Raw genomic sequence first — 27347 nt, forward strand, 5'->3', positions numbered from 1 at the left:
AGCCACCACTTGACTCCCGCTCCTCCCGCTAGGGGCGCTGCGCCGGCGCGTGATACCTCGCCCTCAAAAAAAAAAAAAAGACCGCGCAATGTGCAACGCATTCTTGGCTTAACCAAGCTAAGACTGGCCATTTTTTTCATCTTAATGCCAATAAGAATATCGGCTATCCCCATTAGCTCTCTCATCCACACTGCTCTCTTCCTGTCTCTGAACGTCACACCTAACATTCTTCGGTCCATCACTGTATGCGCGGTTCCTAACTTGTTCTCGAGCTTCTTTGTCAGTCCCCAAGTTTCTGCTCCATATGTTGGGACCGGTAGAATGCGGTAATGGTACACTTTTATTTTCAATGATAGTGGTAAGCTTGCAGTAAGGATCCGACAATGTCTGCCATGTGCACTCCTACCCATTTATATTCTTCCATAAGTTTCCTTCGTCTGACCAGGCTTCCCCTTGAGTATTGACCTACGTAGACATCCCCCTTACACACTTTAGAGGCTGACTGGCGATCCTGAACTCGTGTTTTCTTGTTCGGCTATTGATCATTACCGTTGTATTCTGCATATTATTCTTCAACCCCGCTCTTATATTCTCTCTGTTAAGATCCTCAATCATCTGTTGTAACTCCTCATCAGTGCTATTGAACAAGACTTTATAATCTGCCACTCGAAGGTTGCTGAGACATTCGCCGTTGATTCTCGCTCCTATGGCTTCTCAATTTGATAGCTAGATTACTTCTTCCGCGCATGCAGTGAACAGCATTCGAGAGATTGTCTCCTTGTCTCGCCCCTTTCTATATTATAAGTAGCTTCCTACTTATAGCCGTGAAGTTTTCGTACATATTTTCCAAAGTATTTACGCGAGCGTCCTGTACTCCTAGATTACGTAATGCCTCTATGACTGCTGGTATCTTTACTGAATGTAATGTCATTTCCATACCTATGAAAGTCACATAGAGAGGTTGATCGTACTCTGCGTATTTCTCGATTACTTGATTGTTGACGGGGATGTGATCCGTTGTAGAGTGTCCTTTTCTGAAGCCACCCTGCTCTCTTTGATTTCTGAAGTACAGTGTTGCCCTCATTCTATTGCAGATTATCTTGGTGAATATCTTAAACAATACGGAAAGCAAGCTAATGGGCTTGTACTTTTTCAATTCTTTAAGGTCTCCCTTTTTGTGGATTACTATGATGTTCGTGTTCTTCCACTTCTCTTCGACCTTTGAAGTCTATACACAGTTCGTAAAAAGGACCGCTAGTTTTTCAAGCATTATGTATCCATCTTTGGTTAAATCGGTTGGTAGTCCATCTTCTGCAGCTTCTCCCCGTTTCATGTGTCGCAAGGCCCTTCAAACTTCATTGATAGCTATAGGAGGAGCCTCTGTAACTGTTCATTGCTACTTCGAATGCAGACATCGTGGCTGATCTGGGTGCTGAACACGTCAGTATCGAATTCTGCTGCATTTAGTATATCTTTGAAACTGCTGATGGCATGACCCTGTTTATCTTTAAAGCATACACCTTGATTTGCCCCATGCCAAGCTTCCTTCTTACTGCTTTGAGGCTACATCCATTTTTACTGCTTCCCCAGTCTTCCTGACGTTTAACAGAATGCGCTTTTGGGCAAGTTGTTTCATTGTATTTGGAAAGATTGGATGCGCTTTGTAGACGATCACAAGGAAGCGCGTGTACCGTCTTTTTCTTTGGATTGTCTATAAAGCGCATCCAATATTTCCTGACGTTGTAATTTTGAAAATCGCTGAGTTTTTCCTTGTTGATTGGTTTGGCAGTTCCGAGAATTCTATCTGATTTCTTGAGTGGGTCACTTTCAATAATTTTCGTTTCCTTATGAGGTCTTTCGCTACTTGCGAGAGCTTGCCTGCTGGCTGCCTTGTGCCTTACCTCCTACTTCAGCTGGTGGTTCTGAAGGCAGACTATTTCGCTCATTACCTATATGTAATTTTCGTCCCTGTGTTCTAAGGCTGAATATTCGTTTGTTATAAGCAGCCTAAATTTATGTGCTCTTAGCCCCACTGCGTCTTGCTTGTCCTGTTTCTTCTTGACCAATCTAATCTCTCCTTTCATATTGAGGGACATCCTTGACCTCACTAACCTATGATCTTTGCACTTCACCCCACCTAACACTGCTGCATCCTGCACAATGCGGGGATCGCCAGAAAATATGAAACATATTTAATTTCTTCTTTCACCATTAGCGACTTTCCAGTTACACATTTGGTGTTATGCTTCCTAAACAAGGCGTTAATTATTCGTTGCTTATTCATTTCCGCGACTTCTACTAACATTTCTTCTCTAGTGCTCCTACGTCAATGCCATCGTGGCGAATCGCATGTTCATCAGCCTGCTTTATCTCCACTTCTTCAGTGATGTTGCCCAGAACTACGGTATACTGAGTTCACACTTTTCGGATCGCTAATTCAACACCTTCCTAAAACCGTTCTATTTCATCATCCTCGTGACTAGACGTTGGAGCCTAGGCTTGTACTACCTTTATTCTACACTCCAATTTAGGTTTGTTACAGCTACTGCTGCCCCCTCAGTAACGCTGTAGAATTGGTCAGTGTTGCCCGCTATGTCCATAGGGATTAGGAATCCTACTCCGTGTTGCTTCTTAGGTATGAGGCCATGGCTTCGACTTCCATCAACGGTGGCAGGGTTTATAATTCATGCATGAAAGAAAGGCCTGCTTTGCAACTGTGGCCAATCTGAGCTACCGAATAAATCAAACAAAAATAGAGAAGCTGAATACGTGACTTCTCACACCCTTCAGAAGTACTAAATGAGCCTGCTTGCTGGTTCACTGCCTTCGCTAGAGCTGAGCAACCTGTTCTACAACTGTCGTGGCTGGTCAGAAAAAAATATGAGTGAACATTTTTCTTCGTCTGCACCCACCGCAGTAGCACACCCCTACAGTATAGAAAAAAGAAAAAAGATTGGTAAGGCAATGCAAAAGACTAAGAGAGCGACCAGGTGAAATCATTTCTGTCACGTTATCGACGGCCCCATATGGCTATATGCTTGGACAAAGTGAATTCGCATTTTGTTTTTGACAAACCAGACAGGTAACAGTGCCCAGCGTTATACAAAACGATCAAGTCGAAAAAATGCGACCTTGGTGCGAAATTTCTGCAGAAGCAAATCAGCGGCAAGCGCAAACTCTTTTTTTAAGCTTTATAATACATTGTGGAGTTTTACATGCCAAAACACGATCTAATCATGACGCATGCCGTAGTGGGTGACCCTAAAATAATTTGAACCACCTTGGGTTCTTTAACGTACACCTAAATCTAACTATAAGGGTGTTTACTGCTCCATTCAATTGTGGCCACCGTGACTAGGATTTGATCCCGCGACCACATGCTTAGCAACCCAACACTATAAACTAAGCAACCACTGCGGGTGTTTCTTTTTCAAAGTTTTCTTTGGGGAAAAAGCCGCTGGTCACTGTATGGACAAAGGATAAAATCGCAAGGCGTGATCTGTAAGAAAGCGCACACAAATTTGCTACATTTGTATCACTGCTACAACGTCCACGCTCGTCTAGAAACAACCTCAGCATGCATGTAAAGACGGCCGCTTTGGAGCGAGATATTGAGGATTATCTCGAAATATTGTGGGCATTCATTACTTTCCTCTCTGCTTGACTTGCAACGTGTACTCGGCGGAGAGGTGCAGCTTGCGCAAATCAAACTTATGCTTCCGCATGACACCATCGAAGTGGCCCTCGAATTATCATCATCATCAACAACATCATCATCATCAGCCTGGTTACGCCCACTGCAGGGCAAACGCCTCTCCCATACTTCTCCAACTGCCCCGGTCATGTACTAATTGTGGCGATGTTGTCCCTGCAATCTTAATCTCATCCGCCCACCTAACTTTCTGCCGCCCTCTGCTACACTTCCCTTCGCTTGAAATCCATTCTGTAACTCTTAATGACCATCGGTTATATTCCCTCCTCATTACGTGTCCTGCCAATGCCCATTTCTTTTTCTTGATTTCAACTAAGATATCATTAACTCGCGTTTGTTCCCTCACCCAATCTGCTCTTTTCTTATTCATAACGTTACACCTATCATTCTTCTTTCCATAGCTCGTTGCGTCGTCCTCAATTTAAGTAGAACCCTTTTCGTAAGCATCCAGGTTTCTGCACCGTACGTGAGTACTGGTTAGACAAAGCTGTTATAAACTTTTCTCTTGAGGAATAATGGCAACCTGCTGTTCATGATCTTAGAATGCCTGCAAACGCACCCCAGCCCATTCATATTCTTCTGATTGTTTCAGGCTCATTATCCTGATCCGCAGTCACTACCTGTCCTAAGTAGATGTATTCTCTTACCACTTCCATTGCCTCACTACCTATCGTAAACTGCTGTTCTCTTCCGAGACTGTTAAACATTACTTTAGTTTTCTGCAGATTAATTTTTAGACATACCCTTCCGCTTTGCCTCTCCAGGTCAGTGAGCATGCATTGCAGTTGGTCCCCTAAGTTACTAAGCAAGGCAATGTCATCAGCGAATCGCAAGTTACTAAGGTATTCTCCGTTAACTCTTATCCCCAATTCTCCCCAATCCAGGCCTCTGAATACCTCCTGTAAACACGCTGTGAATAGCATTGGAGCGATCGCATCTCCCTGCCTGACGCCTTTCTTTATTGGGATTTTGTTGCTTTCTTTATGGAGGACTATGGTGGCTGTGGAGCCGCTATAGATATCTTTCAGTATTTTTACATACGGCTCGTCTACACGCTGATTCCGCAATGCCTCCATGACTGCTGAGGTTTCCACTGAATCAAATGCTTTCTCGTAATCAATGAAAGCTATATATCAAGGTTGGTTATATTGCGCACATTTTTCTATCACCTGATTGAGAGTGTGAATGTGGTCTATTGTTGAGTAGCCTTTACGGAATCCTGCCTGGTCCTTTGGTTGACGGAAGTCTAACGTGTTCTTGATTCTATTTGCAATTACCTTAGTAAATACTTTGCAGGCAACAGACAGTAAGCTGATGAGTCTACAATTTTTCAAGTCTTTGGAGTCCCCTTTCTTACTCAATAGGATTATGTTAGCATTTTTCCAAGATTCCGGTACGCACGAAGTAATGAAGCATTGCGTATACACAGTGGGCAGTTTCTCTAGAACAATGTGCCCACCGTCCTTCAACAAATCTGCAGTTACCTGACCCTCCCCAGCTGCCTTCCCCCTTTGCATAGCTCCCAAGGCTTTCTTTACTTCTTCCGGCGTTACCTGTGGGATTTCGAATTTCTCTAGACTATTTTCTCTTCCATTATCGTCGTGGTTGGCACTGGTACTATATAAATCTCTATAGAACTCCTCAGCCGCTTGAACTATCTCATCCCTATTGGTAATGATATTGCCGGCTTTGTCTCTTAACACATAGATCTGATTCTTGCCAATTCCTAGTTTCTTCTTCACTGTTTTTAGGCTTCCTCCGTTCCTGAGAGCGTGTTCAATTCTGTCCATATTATACTTCCATATGTCAGCTGTCTTACGCTTGTTGATTAACTTCGAAAGTTCTGCCAGTTCTATTCTAGCTGTAGGGTTAGAGGCTTTCATACATTGGCGTTTCTTGAACAGACCTTTCGTCTCCTGTGATAGTTTACTGGTACCCTGCCTAACGGAGTTACCACCGACTTCCATTGCACACTCCCTAATGATGCCTAGAAGACTCGTTCATTGCTTCAACACTAAGGTCCTCTTCCTGAGTTAAATCGGAATACCTGTTCTGTAGCTTGATCTGGAATTCCTCTATTTTCCCTCTTACCGCTAACTCATTGATCGGCTTCTTATGTACCAGTTTCTTCCGTTCCCTCCTCAGGTCTAGTCTGATTCGAATTCTTACCATCCTGTGGTCACTGCAGCGCACCTTGCCGAGCACACCACATATTGTATGATGCCACGGTTAGCGCAGAGTATGAAGTCTATTTCATTTCTTGTCTCGCCGTTCGGGCTCCTCCACGTACACTTTCGGCTGTCCCGCTTGCGGAAGAAGGTATTCATTATCCGCATATTATTCTGTTCCGCAACCTCTACTAATAACTCTCCCCTGCTATTCCTAGTGCCAATGCTATATTCCCCCACTGCCTTGTCTCCAGCCTACTTCTTGCCTACCTTGGCATCAAAGTCGCCCATTAGTATGGTGTATTTAGTTTTCACTCTACCTATCGCCGATTCCACGTCTTCATAGAAGCTTTCGACTTCCTGGTCATCATGACTGGATGTAGGGGCGTAGACCTGTACAACCTTCATTTTGTACCTCTTATTAGGTTCACAACAAGACCTGCCACCCTCTCGTTAATGCTATGGGATTCCTGTATGTTACCAGCTATATTCTCATAATTCAGGAATCCGACTCTTAGTTCTCGTCTCTCCGCTAAGCCCCGGTGGCACAGAACGTGCCAGCTTTTCAGCACTGTATATGCTTCTTTTGGCCTCTTAACTTCACTGAGCTCTATTATATCCCATTTACTGCCCTCTAATTCCTCCAATAGCACTGCTAGACTCGCCTCACTAGATAACGTTCTAGCATTAAACGTTGCCAGGTTCATATTCCAATGGCGGCCTGTCCGGAGCCAGGGATTCTTATCACCCTGTGCTGCGTCGCAGGTCTGACCGGCGCCATGGTCAGTTGCTTCGCAGTTGCTGGGAAATGAGGGCCGGGGTTTGGTTGTTGTCTTCACATAGGAGGTTGTGGCCAAGCACTGCATCAGGGTGGCCAATCCTGCTCTGGTGAGGGATAGCGCTACCGGTTCTGCTCACCGGGATCAGGCCACACTCCAGGCCTGTTTATGCAATTTTATCAACACGGGGATTTTTTTTGAATCCGGTGGAAAATTGCTCGGCCGTGGGATTCGAACCACGGACTTCTTGCACGTGAGGTGGGTCTTCTACCTCTACGCCACCGCTGCAAGCCCTCTCATCAGAGACACGCAGAGTTGGCACCATCCCCAGTGACCCACTGCGATATATACGTGGAAGCTGCGCTACACAGCAGCCGATGCGACAGCGGCTTTCATGTAACCCTGTCGCAACTAAGTAAACATTGGCGAGAATGACACAAAAAAAATCCGACAAATTCTTACAATAAACCAAACAACCTACTTGTACTGATTGAACAACCCGGTGGCAGTGGTCACATTGAGACGAAGGCCAATTGCAAAATGCTTCGTGCACTTAGATTTAGGCGCATGTCAAATGATCCTATATGTAGTCAAAATTAACACGTTGCCCTCCCCTACGGCTTGCGTGATAATCAGACCATGGTTTCGGCACGTGCAAGGCGTTTATTAGTCACCGGCGTTTGGGACCGGGCGCAGAGCACGGACTCTCAGCACGAAGGGCATTCACGATAAAAGTAAAAGCGCTGAAAAGGACGAACCACCAGAAAGCGCTGAAGAGGATGACGCACCATATCGTTCCAATGCTTCTCTATACAAGCAATATTTCAGAATTGAGTTTCATCTCTAATGATGCTCAGATGCAAAGAATAGAAAGTGATTAACCACTGTTAACTATAACGCTTGTGCTCATGGCTTCAGTTCTCGAGACGTGATGAATCATAGCGAAACCAGAATATTTGTATGTATTGTAACAATCCTGACATCATTTGCCATAATTTATAATCTTTTGTCATTTAGGAGGTCCGAAGCTGAAAAGAACGTACTGCTGGGCTTGTTGGTTCATACTCCCAAATATTACCATGCGCAGATTTCAAGGCACAATGAAAAACTAGCGCAGGTCTGGAAATGTAGAAGTGATACCAGAGAAAGCGGCATGCTTGTTGGTCGCTTAGGCGTGAGCTGCACAACCTTTATACCGCATTTTTCTAAGCGCTAGTTAAAACAACGTCGTGTAAGCGGTTTATCGTTTGTTGGGAAAACCGATTCCTCGAGAAAGCATGACCATACATGCAACGTCGAACGTTGGCGTGGAGCCAAAAGTAGGTAAACGACTATAGGTTTAAATTTTAGGTAATAAAATATATGAACGGGGTAGGATCACAAAAGCCCCACTTTCATCCCGTATGTCGCCTCATGACATTTTTTTGTTTGTTTCTTACAAAGTTCAAATTGCCTTTGAACTGCAGGTAACACTAATGGGAGCTGAGGGAACCTGTCTGTATTCGCTGGTGGTTACCAATCCCGGACTCCACTGTTTGGCTCTTCGGAACGTAACCATGAAAGACTCCGTTCTGGCCAGACTCGCGCAGGAGTTCAAAGAGCACCACCGACCACGAGAGTTCGAACTGCGAGGGAGGATCCGCTACTGTGCGACGCGCACTGAACTGGTCTCGAGGCTGCTGGACAGCTCCATGCAAATTATAAGCCTCGATATCACGTGCCACCTAACCCAGCTGTTCGAGAAGCTCACGGACAACAAACAGCTGATGGAGCTAGAGCTCGGACGCTGTTGCGCAGTCGGCGCCTGTCTAGACGCACGGGCTTCTGCTCTGGCCCAAAACGTGATGCTGCGGCTACTTACTCTGAGCCTCGACATAGCGTGTATGTCGGCCACAAGTTGCTCCTGGAAGCACTTGGGAGACCTGGTTCAGAACAGCCATGGGCTAGAAACCTTGTGTCTCCGCGATTCGTGTCTAGGAAAGCACGCTGCGCGCCCGATAAGTGAGGCCCTGAAAACAAACGAGAACCTACAGACGCTGAACCTGGTGGGCTGCGGATTCTCCTGCGCCGAAGCCCTGTCGTTCGTGCGGGCGCTTTCTGAAAGCGCTTCACCTAGTATGAAAGTGAAACTCGGCGTCTTAACCTGAAATGACAGCGAATTTAGCCAGCTTTTGCGAGAGATCATGGCTGGTGGACTACTCAATCGCCTTGAGTGGGTTTTCAGCAACCCCTCGTAGACAGGTTTCCTGGCCTGCGCGTCATGTGCGATGACGAAGGCTACGTCGCTAGCCACCGGCTGCCTTCCACGCAGCTGGCTAGGCGCTATTCGTATACACTCGGCCAGACACATAAATGGCAGTTTGCGTGAGTTCAAAAATAAAGTCGACGATATTGCTTCAGATGGGTTTCTCTCCCTTCATTGTTAACAGCGTCAGTCGTCCATTTTCATTCAATCAACAAACATTACTTGTGAAAGTAAATGCGAAACCACTAGACTTAGGAGCTGAGCAGATTGCTGCTCTCGGGGAAACCTATATCATTACGTCTTTCTGGGCTTTGTCGCATAAATATATTTCTGGAAGCCAATAGACCACTGTATTAAATTTACATCCCCGGCAATATATTCGCGCAAATTCGATAGCAATGTATGTATGTCTGAGTGGCTCTTCGAGTTTCAAGAGTGTGATGGAAGGGCTAGCGGTGTTACAAGAATACTCACCTATGTGTTCAATATACTATATTGTCATACAACTATCTAAAAAGTGTCGCAGTCGCGGGTTCGCAGTACCACCTCTCCGCGGCCGCATCAATATTCGCCACGCAACCCGAAGTAGGAGAAGAAACGGCCATCGCTTTGGCCTACGCGGCTACCAATGCACACTGCATCATCAGCGACTCAAAAACGGCCATTCGTAACTACGCAAGAGGACTAATAGCACCCCAAGCGCAGAGGATTCTCTCTGGGACTCCTCCCTCAAGGCAACGCCGCGTGCAGATCATCTGGGCCCCTGGTCACTCGGGTCTGGCTGGAAACGAAGCCGCACACGATGCCGCCCGAGCTCTCGCACACCGGGCGCATCATCCTTCTCCTGCGTCTTCCGATCCCGACCAGCCCTCTGTTCTGCATCGCGGTCACGCGCGGGACCGAATGGTCACGTTCGGAGAAATTCTACTGCACTACCGCAGAGAGCGGTTACGCTACCCCCCAGCACACAAATCACTGACTAAGTCTCAATCCACCACTTGGCGACTCCTTCAGACACGAACTTTTCCGAACCCCGTGCTTTACAACCGCATGTACCCCGACGCATACTCACCACTCTGCAAAGCGTGCAAAGCCCGCGCCGACCTCAATCATATTATTTGGCAATGCCCCAAAGCCTCACCCACCAACACCTCCCGCACTAACACACGCATCATTAGTACGGCCGAGCAGTGGGAGACATTGCTGCTCAGCTTAGACCCAGAGGAGCAGCTCTGGGCCGTCCGGATGGCCGAAGACGCCGCCAGAAAGCAAGAACTGGCCGCCGTCTGAGGAAGGGGTGGATTGGGGGTTAGTCTCCCGACCCCCGCCACCCCTTAACCCCATCAAGGACACAATAAAGTTTTATCTCTCTCTCTAAAAAGTGTAGAACAAGCGTTTATATCAGACAGTAACGCGCGAGCATAAGGGACAGAGGACCTAATTTTTCCTTTTGTTTTGCTTGTTCATTTCTCAGAAGCAACGGCAATGGCATAAAGCTTTTGCATCCGTTTCGCATGAAGGCGATCTAAATGCTGCACTCCTCTTGTTCTACTGCCCGTGTTATCTGGATTTTGTTGGTAACACCGGGTGACGGTCAATTGATACTGGTACCGGCGATGGGTAATTCTCCAGGGTTCCTGGAATGTTTTGACCCGCCTTGAACCACCTCTGGTTTTGGTGACCGCGTAAATGGTCTGGTCCACTGCCTTCTTACTTGTGTAGCAAAATTGGAAAAAAAGTTGGATCTCATTGATCAGCAGGCTTTAACGTGGTGGCAGCATGAGCAGCGGCATCGTTATGCTCTCGTCTCACGTGAAACGTTTTGGGGGCTAAGTGCGATAACGCTGAGAACCACCTCCTCAGATCAAACCTAATTTTTCTGGTATTCCACAAACGAACCGGTTGACATGTGGACAATATGAGTCAAACGTAATTACCTTTTATTCACAAAACCTTCATGTTATAACTAATGACAGTGATATTGAAAGCGCTGATCCAGTGTGTCGCTTCAAGTCTGGCAGTAATTGTCCTAGTATCGTTAAACTTAACGCGCTTTAAAGATAAGGGGAGTATGTTGAGACACGCGTCTAAATTGCGAGGCCGTCTTTAGCTATTAGGTTTTTCATCGCGTGTGATACTCGCCTCGTAAATCGTATGCCTATGCTGAAGAAAGAAATAGTTCGTTTAAAGTACGACTTCACAGGCTTACAGGCTTCACAGGCTTCAGAGGCTTCACGACTTCACAAGCAACAGCTTATGTGCTACGCCAACTTGTGCTGTGTCGTTTAAACTACGAAGCTCTTCCTTTTTCCTTGTCCTCTTGTGTCTAGTCAGTCCTTGAGAACTGCTCATTCATATCATTCTTCGAAGATTTTGATGGCAAAGCGAACTTCCAAAAAAAGGCAAATCAAAGCCGTTTACGTTAAATGAAAATCTCGTTGTGCGCATGAGTGTATCATATGGTTCGTTCTTTTACCTGCACTACCTTCGGCACCCACCTCAATTTTTAAACTCATAAATTTCTCAGGTTTGCGCATATGTTTTATTGAGTCAAGTCACACTTCCGCATCCGGTTTTAGGTGCGCGCGGTTCGAAACAGCAAATCACGGTTTTATTTCGACCTTATAGCACTAATCGCACTTGATAAGTGCTTTGTTCATGCCTCTACGCTAACTCGGCGCGTATTTTTCTCCAAGCTTCATTTTGATGCATTTCTCATTGTCCTATATGCACCACAATGTCTGAAAGACGTCTATTTTCACGAGATGAAAGTCGCCAGATTTTGAGATCTCACGAACCCCAAATCGATCTGAAGTCTCCGAAGACCTTGTCTTCAATAAGAAACTGTGCAAACCACTTTGGATGACAACAACTAGGACGGGGTCATTTTCATGGAATCCTTGCCTGGTTATGACGTGGCAGATAATTGGCTACTGAATAATAACATCTGTTATTCAATTCATGGACTTGGAGGATTGTGCGTCGAGGAGCTGGGCTGGGCAAAGATCCGTTGGTATAGTATCGTGATATGTCTATTTATTTTTTTATTCTCGATTTTTTGTTCAAAATACCCCCAAAGGCCCTCATTACGAGGATATTACATGGGGAGGGGGCGATCACAGCAATCACAGTGTGTAATAATACGATCACAGTAAGTAATAATACAGTGAAACATAGATAATATACAATATTATCAGGTCAAAATTATTACAGCGAAAACATTAGTACATAATAAGATAACATAAGTCAACTGCTATGAAAGACACCAACAAACATCGAAAACGCCGTAAAGGTACCAAAAAATAATAATATTAGTCGATAAGTCATGAGCGAATTAAATGTTGAAACTTAGTCAAGTCTGGTTCCGTGGCAGTGACTAATGGTAAGGCCTTCCATTCAGTTATTGTGCGTGGTAACAACGAATGTGCATAATGGCATGACTGGCAGTTAATGTGTTTGACTTTGTATGTATTGTCACGGCGCGGAAAAATAACTGGTGGTGACAGAAAGAAATCAACGTGATGTGATGGATGGGGATAAAAGCTGATACAATCATGATACAGACATTGGAGATACAATCATTGGGCAATTAGTATTTGAGATAAAAATACGAGATACTACCACTATTATTTTATCCGATGCTATACTGAAGTTATTAAGTTACTTCGATACGTTCGCAAATTTCTTATTATTTATGTTTATTATCTAGCAGGAAACACTAATGGACAAAAAATGTTTGCTCTAAGATTGCTTGACTCCTACCAACCTTGTTTCATTGAACGAAATGTCTGTTAGTATTTCAAAAATTTTGTCTTTCTTGCTCAAAGAATGTTTTCATTCCGAAACAATTTACTGGGGTAGCTTCAGCTCCATAATATGACAACTCATTATACGCCGCGCTGTAAGCAATTTTCCCCTGTCACTTTTGTAACTAACAGGAGTAGCTGCTCTACTTGAGGCCCAGCTAGCAGGTCACCATCTAATTATAACAACATAAACAAGAAACCTCTGCAGGATGGCGAAAATACCGCTGTGATGTTTACTTTATCCGCAAGCATCGTACCGTTTACGCAATACCGGATCATCGGACAGGCATACAGCAGCAACAATGCGTATAGAGACTGCTTTTGTGACGTGTTGGGTATATAGAGGGCGCATAAAGCTCCAAGGTCCTTTCATATTCTACTGATCTGCTGGCGTAAAGGGTTCGTTAGCGGCATATTCAATAACGTGCAATCATTTTACGATTTTTCTTGTACAACAAACCTGGTGCAGCCCAAAAGCGTTTCATGCGTAGTGCAGTGGCACGAAGCCTCTCAGGATACCGCTGCTATTCACACTGCTGCTATTCATAGCTGCTATTACCTGGTTATTTGTAAGAGCAAGAAATTGAAGGGTGAGCTAGAGAAAAACAAAATATCTAGGTAAGTAGCATAAAAAGGTGGTCCTGTATCACACAGTCACATTCAATACGTGTAAATGGGATACGGTCGGCACCAAAATAGCTGTGACACTTCAGCATGAAGTATTGTGAACTTACCTGTTAAGCTCAGACAGTGGAAAATTCGGTGCCTTTGTAAAATAGTTTAAAAGAGCACGCGTGGACGCTCATGAAAGAAACTGAGTATTCGGTATCACAATGTTTCTCGGATACCCATCCTAGCATCTAGCATTCATAAGACTTCGTAACAAAGCACCACGCAAGAGAAACTTCCATAACGAAATTATAGCGGCATCGGAAATTGCGCGAAGGACGCCGCACGCATTGGCGTCCACAGCACAGTACAGTGGCTGCGAACAAGTGTCATGGCACCAAAGCAACCAAAACAAAAAAAGAACAGACGGAATAGCTATGCCCATACGTTCGCATGCTTGTTGTTGCCGAGACGACGTGAGTGCCACCACGTGACTCTTCTCGACCAATTATGACACGCAGGCCTCATAGCCTGCCCTGGCTCAAGCCTTTGGCTGAACGAGAAAAGAATTTAGCGGCCTTTAGTTTTATCCAGGTGGCTTAGTTGGAGTAGTATCAGCTTGGGAAGTTGAGTTGAAACAACCTTTATAGTTTGGCAGGTGATGCTGTGCTCACCAGTATCTTGTATCTCATGATGCAGGATACATTTTTTCATGTATCGGAAATAGAGATAATGACAGAAATATTTCAAGACTTATCATTATACATCATGTTACAGGAACAAGATACGCACACAATATTTACGATAGTATCTAAGATGCATGTATCCTCAATACTGGCCAGCAATGGCGAGGAGGAGCGGCCTTATAGCTTTTGCATAGTTTAGCTTGCCTTTTGTGCTTCTCAGTTTAATATGTTATAACGCAATCACGCGCATTAATTTGCCGCCTTGTTCACGCTATAACGTATTTATTGATTCTTATTGTTCACCGGGTTCAGCCATTTCATTCACTGATGAACTGTACCCAGTTCTACTTGACCTGAATTCTCGTTTTCTACGAGGCAGGTGTATGCTGTATGGAGATATTAATTTTCCTCACGTTGCCTGCAACAATCGAACTGCGCACTCCAGTCTGTAGAGGGACATCCTTTATGTGAGTCTTATGCTAAAATCTGTGTAGTCAGTAATTATAGCAACTCGCAGCAATATTACTCTTGATCTTGTGCCTGTTTCTAATCCCGAATCGACGGTGACTGAACTATATTTATGACCCATGTGACCATAAGATATTATTTAATCAGTCTGTACCAGTCCATGTAAGTCAACCATCAGCAAAGAACATTCTGTGTAATGAAAGGATTATTTATTAAAAATTAATTCAGTACCACTTCAAAACTACTGGAATACCACCGTAACGTTAGGCGAACGTGTGTCCTCGATAGCCGCTCACCAAAACTGGATTCTGTGCAAGCACGTTTTTTTCCCTTTAATTGAACCTTATATTCCTCTTATTCGCATTCGCGGCGATTCCAACAGGTCTTGGTTCTCCAGTTCTCCAAGAAAGTTATTGACGAAAAAAACGATTGTTTTATGCAGCTAACCAAGCGAACACACTTGCATTCATAAGTGGGAGAAGTACTTCTCATGCCTAAGCAAGTACTGCAGCGCATTAAGTAGTTCGAAAACCAAGACCTTACACCTGCTTGAAATGCAAGGCATTCTCGATGCAAACTAAATAGCTTTTTTTTTAATTTCCTGTCTGCAATGTCCCATGTGTCTCACAGCATATGGCTGCTTAAAGAAGATGACTCAGAGGAAGGATCCTGAGGTCATTAACACATTTCATTCATTTTCACGCACACGCGCTCGTGATATGCCTGTTCTGTCGAACTCCAATTTCTCCCAAATGCCTCTCGTTATGATTTCAACCGAGGGAATTTCAAAGTCAATAGACTACTTTGCCATATCAAGTGCCCAGGGACCAGGTAATATACCGGCCCAAATTGTCGAAGCTACCAAAGAAATTTCCAGCAAAATGTCAAAATGACCTCTGCGAAGTCCCTCGATAGCAGCGTCGTTCTAAACGAAATGAGTCTAAGCAAAGCTGTGGTGTTTTTTAAACCCACCGCGGCAGGCCAGTGGCTTTGGCATCGCATCGCTCAACTCAGGGACTCAGGGACTCAACCACGATGGCCGCATTTCGATAAGATGACAATGTGAAAACGTCCGTGTAGGCCATCGACGTGTCATTTGTAAAAGCTGACGCGGTGGACCCGTTGGTCTGATTTTTGATGATCGCCGACTGTGCTCGCCGCTATCCGTGTGCTAAACCTTATCTTATTTTTTTTTCTGCGCACAGGTTGGCTCAACAAAGAGTTGATTTCGTGATTCACAATTTTCGCTATTTTGTTCTTCTACCTCAAAGAACGGGGCATTACTTAGTCAATCTGCAATTTACACAAGTCGAAATAAGGCGTGTTAGCTATTTTCATGGCATGAGAGTGTCTATAAAATTATTTCCCTTAGATATGATAGCCTTTTTGAATCTGTCGTTGAGAAATAAACTGCTTCATCGACTTCTTTCTCAAGGGTAGCGTGCAGCAGCTTTCTTTCCACGTTATTAACTAGGCTATATTTCAATAAATGTGTTCACTGGTAAGGGAAAGCTTAGAGTTTGTGCACTGTAGCAACTTATTTTTATTTACGCATTCAACTGTTTTATAATATCCTAAAACCAGCAAAGTAAAAGAAATCTAATCTATCAGAGTTACAACGCCGTAAAAGAGCAACAGAAAAATTATTTCACCATTCAGTATACTGCCACTGAATACTGACACCTACCCCTGAATTCTCACTTCCGCAATATACCATCGCAAACGTAGCAATAATTTCACGAAAGATTGTGATTTACTGTGGAGGTTTCGCATAATATAAATAAATCGAACAAGGCAAAAGTGGGACATTGTGTAGACGATAGCCATGTCACCTGTGAACTCTTATAGTAAATTTATCTATGGCCCACATGCTCTAACAGATGCAGTTTACGAGAATCGCTATTCCGCTTTTAGTATAGAGTTAGTGGTCTGTACATGTTGTGCATTACAACTTTATTAGGCAAAGGTTGTTGCAATTTTAGTAAAACATCCATAACTCTAAAGGAACATTCTGCTTGCTAGGCTCTGTAGAATTTAATTTTCGTCAATAAAAGTATCACATATCAATCGAGTCCACGCACTGGTCACCTAGAACGAGAATTCGTATGCTTTATCTGTATTGAACAGATGCATCGTCATTAGCACTCAGTAAATGTTCATTCTACCAACTACACGTTGACCTAGGAATCCCTTATGCCAATGAAAGCTAGTCCACTCTTTAAGAATTATCCCGGTATTACCTAGAGTACTATTGAGCAGGCAAATACACTACTGTGGCTAGTTACAGATTCGTCTCATCGAAAAGCGGAATAAATTTGAAACTGCTGCCTATCTGGCACCTCTATCGAAAAATGCTCATGAAAAATATCGCAGCTCTCAAATATTGCATAGTTAACAACTTTTCACAAGCATTTGGAGTCGGAAATGGTTCGTTGTCGTTAAAGCAAGCGATCGCATATGTGCTTCATGATTTAAGGCATAACTATGGCAGGACCACTTGCAGAAAACTCGAAAGTTCACAAATCGCCCAAACAGAACTTTGTTGCCAATTGTGTGTAGGATGCCGCGCACATTTTTACTTTTTCATGGAAGAAACTGTGTGCCTCATGAAACCAGCCACTTCTCCAAGGGTCCCTTCAAGAATCAATAATACCATCGCCAATGTCCGGCGAAGTACGTCTCATCCATTCCCCCCTAAAAAACCACAATGGAACACATTCAATGACAGCTGGTATTGGGGGAAAACGACCGCATCGCGTCTACGTTTCTTTCATTAGTGCTTTCAGACGCTGTCCGCCGCTGGGGCTTTCTCATTTCCCTTCAGCCTCCTGAGACGGGTGTCCCTTCTGTTGTCGAATGAATGGAAGTTCTATGTCGACTGTCACCGATGTCAAAACAATAGCGCCTCACAGCCGAGCTGCTGCGTTTGGCAACCTCCAAAACTCTGAGCTGTCGCGTAGAGTGGCCAGAACACGCACACATTGCAAGTGAAATGTTGGGGAGGTCAAATAGAAGCGAGAAGGTGAAATGTTTCTATATAACACTTCGTCACAACGTAACTTATATATAATAAATATTAGGAAACGCTCCACGACTACTGCAAGGACAACATATGCTCGAAATTTGATTCATGTTAGTTTCCAGACATTTCAGGAGTTTTCAAACAAAAAAAAATGAGTAATTCGTTGTGGTCTTGAGGTTGGCACTGGCGTTGTAGGCGCTGCTTTAGGATAGATGGAAAGCATAAAAAGGAAATGATAAATGCATTACGCAAAAGAAAAATCCCGCGGAAGAAAGCATGCGAGTCCTGGGGGCTTGTTTTCCACAAGACATAAAAGAAGTGTCTTTCGGAAAAGGAAGCGAATAGAAAGCCAACTAAATCATTTTGCAGGAGTTTGTAATGAAAATATCAAAATTTATAAGTTAACGTATCAGGATGAACCAGAAAGTCTTTGCCCTTATTCGTTACAGTGAAACCGATAAGGGCAACTTTCCGCGCTATCGCGTCCGCGTGTAGAAAAAAATCTCAAAAATAGTGCAATGCCGGGACGACTCGCGGCGTAGGTAAAACAGGCTTAACACAAAGGACCTAATATAGGACCTAACACATAGGACCTATGTGTTTAGGCACATAGAACCTAACAAAAAAACTATTTATTTCTGATTCAACGCCTTCTAGCCATTAACCTTCGGGTATTGGTAAAACGTTTTGGGGGCTACACCTTCACCTGCCTGTCACGTGACGTCACAATATCGCGAAACCTCACCGCGCCAAAGTGATGTGCATTCGCGTTAATGATGCACTAATATGCAGAACAAAACTGAATTTTTTTTTTCTAGATAGCCGCAGGTTGCCCCGTTCCAAAAGGAATAGAAGGTGGCTGCCCCCGATCGCTCAAGGGGCACTGGCTACTCGCACCTGCCGGAGGGCACGGGTTTATTTTGCGTACAAAAAAAAACGTTTTTACGTGGCAGCGGGAGGTTTTCAAGCACTTTCGAAACGTTTACGACCTCGCTCTCCCAAGTCTCCTTTGCTGAGGATCCATTTTAGCAGCATTCTCAACCTTCCATTGCACGCCGTCGCGATTTTCTACCAGCCACCTCAAGCCAAGTAAGGAAAAGTGTACCAATCGCAAACGCCGGCACCACCCTCTTCATCCGGTTATCGATTATTGGTACACTGGCTTGGCCCCATCGATTCCCTCTCCATTTGAGCGCGCTTGTCGTCTTTTGCCACTCAATGAGATAAGACAAGCCGTTCACTGTAGGCAATGTAATTCATTTTTAAGGGAAACAAAAGTGATCTCGTATAAACGAAGAGAGCGCTGATTTGTCTGTTCAGACAAACTTGCGGGTTACAGCCAGATGCTTGCGTCGGCGGTTGCGCAAATGTGTCGTCAGGACATAGCAATAAAAACACAGTGGAATATTTTTACGTTATAGGGCCCCTCATTCCCGTTATACTATTTGACATGGTATACCTTCATTGTTTCAATAACACCAGGTTTGCCTTAAATACAACATTTTGCTTTCAAAAGAACCCTTTAAGTATTGAATGCACACGGCCAAATTCGCAGTTATAGCATTTATGAACCATTTGCCAGTCGATACAACACAATGCGTATCCTTTCTCACACTTAAGAGAAAACTAATCTTGTCTCTAGTACAGTGTTGAGTTTATACACCTCATGTTTACTACCGCCGTTCTGTAGTGCGTAAAGAATGTATAATAGTTGTTGATTGCTACTTACTGCTCCTCACTCGCTTCTCTTCATGCAATTAAACACAGCAGGCACCCTTGCCGCCTTGAAACATGGGACCTTCTTCTGTATAAAACACCATATGTACCATCCTTGTAACTAATTAGTTTTGCTTTGATTGACGGATTGAACGATTGACTGATAAATTCGAATTCATCTACAGTAGTAGCTTGACCTTCAAGGTAGTGAAAATCCATAAATGCCGCCCCATTTAAGGGAAGTTACTACGACAAAAAAAAAAAAACTTAATGGCAACAGCTCTAGCGGTGAATTCACCAAACTATGCTCCAATTACGATAATTATTCTCCTTGGATTACCAGCCAAACTTGTCACACTACAAGATATTGCAATATTTCACAGAAATGTAACAGTGCCTGCATCTTTAAATCCGCTGACTCATGAAAGAAGAGTTTTATTGCGAACACAAGCACATTCCTTTATTTTTAAAGATCAGGTCCCATATGTCTTACGGTCGTAATTAAAATAAAAAAATGTGTGCTCGCGTCACAATTATTGACCGCCTGTCTTGACCTATCTCGTCCATGTTTTACAAGGTCAACGACGGTACATCGCGAGACTCTTCTGAAGACCCAACATTATGCCTGAGAGAATGGTGCGGTCGCCCTAAACATTCATCAAATGTAACACAGTGTCCGTGCTTGTTCCGGTAGAGCTCCTCTGCGCAGAAGCATCCAGACAAGCAGTCGATGCTGCAGTTTTCAGGCCGAGTCATGCGATCGCAGGTCAGCTCGCTACAGTCACGGCTACCGCAGTAGATGTAGCGCTGGCCAGGGCCACACCTGCGTGCGTGCGGTAGTCCAACTGCATGCATAGAGGATTTGGTAAATGATAATAGACAATATAAGCGTGCATGAGAGTTCGCATAACGTAAGGTTAGGTTCACGTACGACTGACAGACAATTGTGAACGTGTGGTCGCTTTTTTTTGCTGACTAGTAACAACTGTGGCTGCAGCCAAGCAGCATAATGAACTGGACCTCTGACAATGAAGCTTCTCTGAATTAGAGCGCATCCGTAGAGAGCGTATTATGGACAACTCAGGGCAGGACCGAAAAAGAAACGCTATAGGTGACAAGAAAACAGCCTATGATGTGGAAGGCAACGCTGATTTTTTTTTTTTTGCTTGTCTATTCAGTGTACACAGAATCGGTATTTGTATCATATCCACTTATTGTTCGCGCATATAATCACCAAGATTATTCAGTAGTAGTTGAACTTTCATAGCACATTAAAGCGCATTGACATATGAGGGATAAAGTTTCTCTAACTACCAGCGTTCCACAGTTTTTAGCCCCAGGTATTCCACATAAACATTTTCAAGTCATACTAATTTTCTGCCAAGAGACTCCTTCTTATAACAGTGAAACTCCTCTATGTATCACGTCCATCACACAACTGGCACCCGTGGTGGTACTTTGGCGGCTGTACCATTCTGCTTCTCAGCCCGAGGCGGCAGGTCCAACACTGGTTACGGCGGGTGTTCTTTTTTTTAATGGGTGTGAAACGCCATAACTATCCTGTACTGATATTGGGGCTCAGGATAGAGAAGCTGAGGAAATCAAAATTACTCCAGAGATCCTCGAGGCGGCGTCGCTTAAGCAGATAAACGTTTTCGAACGTATAACTCCTCGAATTACCTTCATTAGGCAATTACTACCATCAAATCTAACAAATACAGTTGCGCCATAAGCTTACATTATTGCGTCAAAGGAACTTGCAATATCTACGATATCAATAAAATGCGGAATCAGTGTGCAAGCTTGTTTGAAGACATGCGTAATATTGTTTTCTAATCTCATTCAAGCATTTTTGACTGCACCCGCTCACGCTGTACGAATAGCGTTATATGCTCTAAAACAGATTTAATGAATTTCCCGTTTTAAAATTGTTTCAACCACAAGATTCTATGCGTATTTAGCTTCTATAGTATTTTTTGCTCGAGCGCGTTGTGAAAAGCTTTTATTGTAATAGTGAATACTGTGTTTTCAAATTTCCTGTCTTAATTGTTTTTATTTCAGACGAAGGCTTCTATCTAGCTTCTTTCTATACATTTTCCTTTCTGTAAACACAAACTAATACTCGTTGCCTATGTAGGCCTTTACTAAATCATATTTCACAAATCATAGGAAATATTTTCCTGTTCTGCAAAAATTATACCCGATACGATTCTACAAATCTGTTCATTGAAGAGACACCTCCTCAAAAGCAATCTTTTTCTCTGTGTGCACTGAGACCAGGGGTAGGAATTATACTGGTTCCTATGCAGGCTTTTACTCTTTATTATATACTAGTTTCTGTCAAGAAGGTGAAACAGAATAATCCCATCTGCATAGGAAACATGTCAATTGTTCTGTTAAAAAAAATGTGTGACAATTTTATCAGGGGAATAGCGCCGTCGACATTTCTATACCTAACGCCTGTACAGCAAACACCACTACGATGAATTTGCCTGTGCAAATAATGAATTTAGGCATCCCCAAGGTTTGATTTGTTACTTTACGAGAAACGCACGTAACACGAAAACAATTTCCCCACTCAGCCACCACGGAGCAGTGATCCGCATGGGATGCGCCGGCCGACATCGCCGCAAAAGCCGTGAGGTAAGCTCCTACACCACAACAGCTATGATAGCAACCTCCTCCCTCGCCGCCTGCGTTAAACCGAGTGGAACGACTGGCTCGCCACTGACGACTGACGGTACAGTTGGCTCTAATTGTGATCGGAGGAAAGCGAAGGTTAACGAAGGTAGCCGTCATGAATAACCTGGAAACTAACCAAGTATTTGCATTGCGCAAATAATATCGTGTCTTGCATCACACGCTGATTTCGGAAATAAGCATGCTATTAACCTCGGTGCCATAGCGTCGGACGCAGTCAAACATTCCGCTAGATGAAGTGCGCAGAAGAATATTAGCGGGCTAATTGACAAAATGTATCTTCAGTTCCTGTTACTAGAAGACTGCTCGCTCGCTTAGCCTGCTGTACTGGGAGCGGAGTGGTGCGCGATATTTAGACAGAAGTGGATTGTAAAACGAAGGATTTTCGATTCCCCTAGCGTCTCGTCATAAATGCGTATGATTGTTTGTGAATATCCCAGAAAGCTCGAATTCACCAAGTTTAGAAAAAATAATTATTGTGTCAAACATTTAGTCATGAATACAAATTGCAACTAATTTACCACGTAAATTTACTACGTAATATCATCCTAAAAGCACATAAACAATAATGAATGTAGGGGTTTTCCCCGAGGCATTACTAAAGATTGGATGATAGGCGATTGCCTGCCTGTATCCGCGTGCCCAAAGATCCACTCTCTGCTGTATGAGCATGAACTTACGGGTTCAGAAGTGACTTAGGGCTCGGTTTACAGTGCCTCTAAATGCCTATTTTTGTTCCCTGTGGCTATGCCATTTTGGCCTATTTTTATACTTTAGGCACAATAACAATGATTTTCCGTGGAGGTCTTTCAGATTAGAAAACATTTTCAGGAATTTCTTTCCACAAGACCTGGCAGCATCTGACGCTGTTGCTTATACCAACGCACCTGTCAAACATAGTGAACCAAGTGCTTTGATAGTCATCGTTCGCACCGCTTTTAGGGTACTTGCCATTTGTCTGACACTCCTTAGCAAAGCCACAGAAAAATTCACGAATAGCCTTTTTTGGGAAACGGACATGCAATTTCACGTTACATTGCAAGCGAGGACATTAGAAAGAAAGGCGCGGCATTTCGAGAAATGTGCACTGCATACTGGAAAGATTTGACTGCAGGGTGAGCTGGGCGTGCTTTAGTCGAAATGTAATCTACAAATACCGCTGGAAGTAACCTATGTGCGCTCTAGTTACGTGGTTCTCTTCTTTTACGCTATCTATACTTTTGCAGTTGTGCAGCCAAACGAGATGATCACGGATCAACTAAACTACTGCCCCTTTCAATAAACTTTGCTGGTCATTACGCCATTCTCTGCATTCTTTTATTTAAGCAGGTGTATGAATAGATATACATACACGTGTGCTCCAAAGTGTCGTAAAATGAGAAACAGCGTGTAAAAGACTAAGTCTTGTCAACATGTGAAATGAGTTAGGTAAGAGTACGTGCTTGTAAGCGTTGCACGGCCAGTGACAGAGCTGCCACACCATAAGACAAGTTAAAGCATCCAGCGTGTGCCGCCGCTGATGTCTGCCGGAAGCTGCAGAGTGCCGTAGACAGAATCACGGATCTTCTTTTGTTTTGCTTCACCAAACTTTGGAAGTCCCTACGGCGCAAGCTCAAGAATCACAGAGAGCGTGAAGCCGTGGAACACAAATAAACAAAAAAACCCTTCACACATTTTCCTTTGTTGATATTCAGAGCATGTTTTAAGAGGAAGCTTTAGCTCGGGTGCTCCTATCTAAATCCATGGAAAATGAGACTTTGTTTTTCTCCGCAACCACTGCACCAAATCTGACGAGGTTTTTTGAATTTAAAAGAAAGAAAATAGAATCTAGTAACTGGTGCTCTCGGATTTTCGATTTAGGTCGTCAATATTTTATTGAATATTGGCAAAAATTGCAAATTTCCAGCAAACGAAGCTAACAATTCTACAACTCCGTAATTTAGTGATAAAAATTATATCACAATTCTGTGAATGGCATCCAATAATACATCTAAAGCGGACAAAATGGTTCCTTACACAAGAATGTTAAAGAAATTTAGTAATGTGTAAATAGAGCTTTCGCCGAACCCTTGTACACAACGTAAGGAATTCACGTAAGATGTAAAATGACGTATCGAGTTTGTTCAATTTGAATGATCTAAAGGATGCCCATTTACAGAACCGCGACATCTCTTCTTGACGGGGAACTATTAATTTCTAAACATGGTGCTTCTATATTTTATGAACTTTCAAATTTTTGAAAATTTTTTCAACAAAATTCAGGCCCTAAATAGAAATGCCGCTTCTAACTCTTACTAGAATTTACCGTTCTCTCTCACATGCAACATATTTCGTCGAAGTCGATCCTGGGGCTATCTCAGAAAAGCGTTTTCGCGTTTTAAATGTATTTGAATAGGCCGCGTCGCAATTGCGCCAGAGCTAAAGCTGCCTCTTGAGCATGCAAAGTAAGTCTGACTTACAAAATGCGCATTATTGAGTTCCCTACCCTTGCAATTATAATTGAGTGCTACTCTCCTTATAACGCTTACAAGGATATATAGACGTATTCTATTTACCATTTCATTGTCTTAGTGCAAACTTTGTTTAGTTCAGCTTAATATGCGCGTGCGTTAGCTTAACTCATTTTTTTCGCACCTTTCCCGGAATATTTTGTCATTTTCTCATGGTTTCTTCATTTCGTGTACTACTGTGATCACGAACATGTGGCTAATGGACGTACACTTCGCCCCTAAAGTGCGAAAACAATTAAAGTAAGTGCGTTTGTTGGCTGTAGTATGGCAGTTGGCAGAAAAGCTGCCTCTAGACAGTGCCATCTAGGCTCAGTGAAGCAATTGTTACACAGTACGGGTCTTGCGTTTTAGCGTTCCCTCGAAAATGCTACATCCGCTTCTTACCAAAAATTATGGTACACAGATTCAATACATAAACAAGATGGTGGTTCTTCAGCAGCTTATAGGGCCTATTGCTGCCCTTCTCATGCATAATATCAGACTTTGGACGCTTGGTTTAGGCACCTCAAGAACGCCAATTTCAGTGCCTAGATGTTGGGTATCTAGTGATCACCATGCTCCCGAAGTTGAAGTTCATTTTGTTATAAAATTCGTAATCATATAACAAAGCACGGATAGATATCTAGCTACATATTTTAATTATGCTGCGGGTACGTTGTGTCCAACATAATCAAAGCATTCGCACACCACTGCGTCATAACGTCGAGAAAACGCACACCATCACTGAACTTTTCTTGTGTGCACAGTACCTCCTGTTTGCCATACCTCCCCCCCCCCCCCCCCCCACACAGAACCAATTATGGAATGGTAACATTCTTGATTTATAAAGGGCGTTAGGTTCCTGAGGTGCAGACACTCCTTTATGCTCGCGCCATCAAGGAGTCATGAATCAAGGTACTCGTCCTCATAACGAAAAACCTTATGAAGGAAGCTGAAGCTTTATGTAGGAAAAATAAAGGAGCACCAACGCGCAGATAATGCTAAGAAAATTGAGGCAAATACCTTTTAGACAAAAAAAATTGCCTTGAACTGGAGGGCACCGACAGAAAGCAAACGTACCTCGACCCTCTGCGATGGCTGGCAGTAAACAGGCGACGAGGCCGACCACGACCGTGGTTACTGTGTGCGCTTTCATTCCGACTGCTCCGGCTGCCGCCTAAGAGTTTCGCTCTTGTTATTCGTGACGTTTGTCACGTTCGCAAATGAAAGCGCAGGCGCGCTGTCGATGCATATTCTTTCGACGTGTAACGCGTGACAGTTCTCGCAAGGGTGCAGGGCCAGACACTATACTCTCTGATAAGCTTACCGAGAGGACCGCATGGCAGTTTCTTTATAGGAGGAAGCGTGCTGGCCTCACAAAACACCTACGAGAGGTACGGTAAGTGCACATACGTTACGGACTAGATGCTGTTGTTCGCCATAATAATGTGCGATTGGCAAGCAATCTCCTTAGAACAAAACCACTACTTGCCTTGACGGCTTTGACATGGCAGAGGATCTCCGCTGCTTTCATTCCATTGTGAACTTTGAAATTCACGCTCGCGTAAGAATACTCATCTGTGTCATTCATGGTGTGAATGACTGAATTGCTGCGCGATTTGTCCGAGAAGAGAACAAGAACTGTGTTACTCTTTCTCGAGCGAAATTCTGGAGTAGTAGTGAAAGAGGTAGATGAATTTCCTTATTTTAGGCTAAACCTTGAATTATGTTACAAGGTATTGCATCTAACTAAAGGACCGAAACAATCATTCAATTACTTCAGAACGCTGTCAGTGTGATAAATTATTTTAATAGACTTGGGCTTTACTACAGGGAATTTACAAAAAGAATGCATAGTACACTTCAGATAAGAACAAGAACAAAACGTGCCTAATATGTATGTCACTGGTTTTGGAAAACCTTGAGTAGCAGATTGTCGTTTGAAGATGCAGTAAACCATTTGCTAAGTATATTGCAATGCATTTGACACTGTTGTACTAAAACCTAAGGCTGATAGTACACACACACACACACACACACACACACACACACACACACACACACGCACACGCACACACGCACGCACGCACGCACGCACACACGCACGCACGCACACACACACACACACACACACACACACACACACACACACACACACACACACACACACAAAACGAAATATTATTTTATTTCATTTTTAAGCAGGAAGAGTAGGTTAAAGATGAAGTGCTTAAGCAGAATACATATTTTACAAGCAACTTCCCTGACCCGATATAGGCGCCGTACTTTTGACGCCTTTATTTGTTTTAATCTCACTTCAAATGGGATAGACATTGTAAGCGTATGTTTCGCGAAAATATTCCTGTTTTATAACAAAGTTTCTTCACTCGCCTACTTAGTGGAGGTTATTCGGAACGAAATAAGAGTACAGGACTCACTCCGCCCGCTTGTAGTTCAAAATTTTGACGGTCTATCTTATAAATATGTGCACAATCGTGAGGCCCGGCTTTGGAGAAGTTCGGAAATACTTTGAAAATTGCCAATGAATACTGTCTTTATTGTTGCAGTCGGCCCCAGAGAGTACTGCGTAAAGCTTTTATGAATAAGGACACCATGATTATCTATTTTATGTGTCCAAATTTACAAACCTTTTGGAAAAGACCTATATGTAGCTTTGGATGGTAGGTTTATTATGAAATTTTCTAGCAAAAATCATTAAGTAATTGCATTTTCGTTCAACGCCTTTTAATATTTCCGTATTAAAATTGCTCGAGGTAGAATAAAATGGGATGGACAACAACAATGGCAAAACGCCGGCATGCTTTTATGTCAAAGTAGTAAAACTGGCTCATTGACAAACAACTTTCTGAGCACATGCTTTGGAGTTCAACAGATAGTGGGAACATAACTGTCCCAGGTGACATAGCAAAATGTCCCGCCAGGGCTG

General features: G+C 43.5%; 1 protein-coding gene and 2 long non-coding RNA genes across 3 annotated transcripts in view; 2 read left to right on the forward strand and 1 right to left on the reverse strand.

The window, feature by feature from the left end:
• Positions 1-9058, forward strand: part of LOC135916367 (uncharacterized) — a 59490-nt gene extending 50432 nt beyond the window's left edge. Inside the window, exon 4 of the mRNA XM_065449730.2 lies at positions 8126-9058. Within this exon, the coding sequence (XP_065305802.1) occupies positions 8126-8806 (681 nt within the window). The 3' untranslated portion in view covers positions 8807-9058. The remainder of the gene's footprint in view (positions 1-8125) is intronic.
• Positions 9059-19630: 10572 nt separating this feature from the next.
• Positions 19631-25696, reverse strand: LOC135916368 (uncharacterized). The gene is made up of 2 exons (XR_010568906.2): positions 25481-25696; positions 19631-20056 (listed from the first exon to the last, which is right to left on the reverse strand). It is a non-coding gene; the product is annotated as an uncharacterized lncRNA (long non-coding RNA).
• The window catches only part of LOC135916369 (uncharacterized), a 98909-nt gene continuing 93232 nt past the window's right edge, over positions 21671-27347 (forward strand). Inside the window, exon 1 of the long non-coding RNA XR_010568907.1 lies at positions 21671-21854. This is a non-coding gene — a long non-coding RNA (uncharacterized lncRNA). The remainder of the gene's footprint in view (positions 21855-27347) is intronic.

The sequence above is a fragment of the Dermacentor albipictus genome, chromosome 8 (assembly GCF_038994185.2).
Source record: "Dermacentor albipictus isolate Rhodes 1998 colony chromosome 8, USDA_Dalb.pri_finalv2, whole genome shotgun sequence".
Classification (NCBI taxonomy): domain Eukaryota; kingdom Metazoa; phylum Arthropoda; class Arachnida; order Ixodida; family Ixodidae; genus Dermacentor; species Dermacentor albipictus.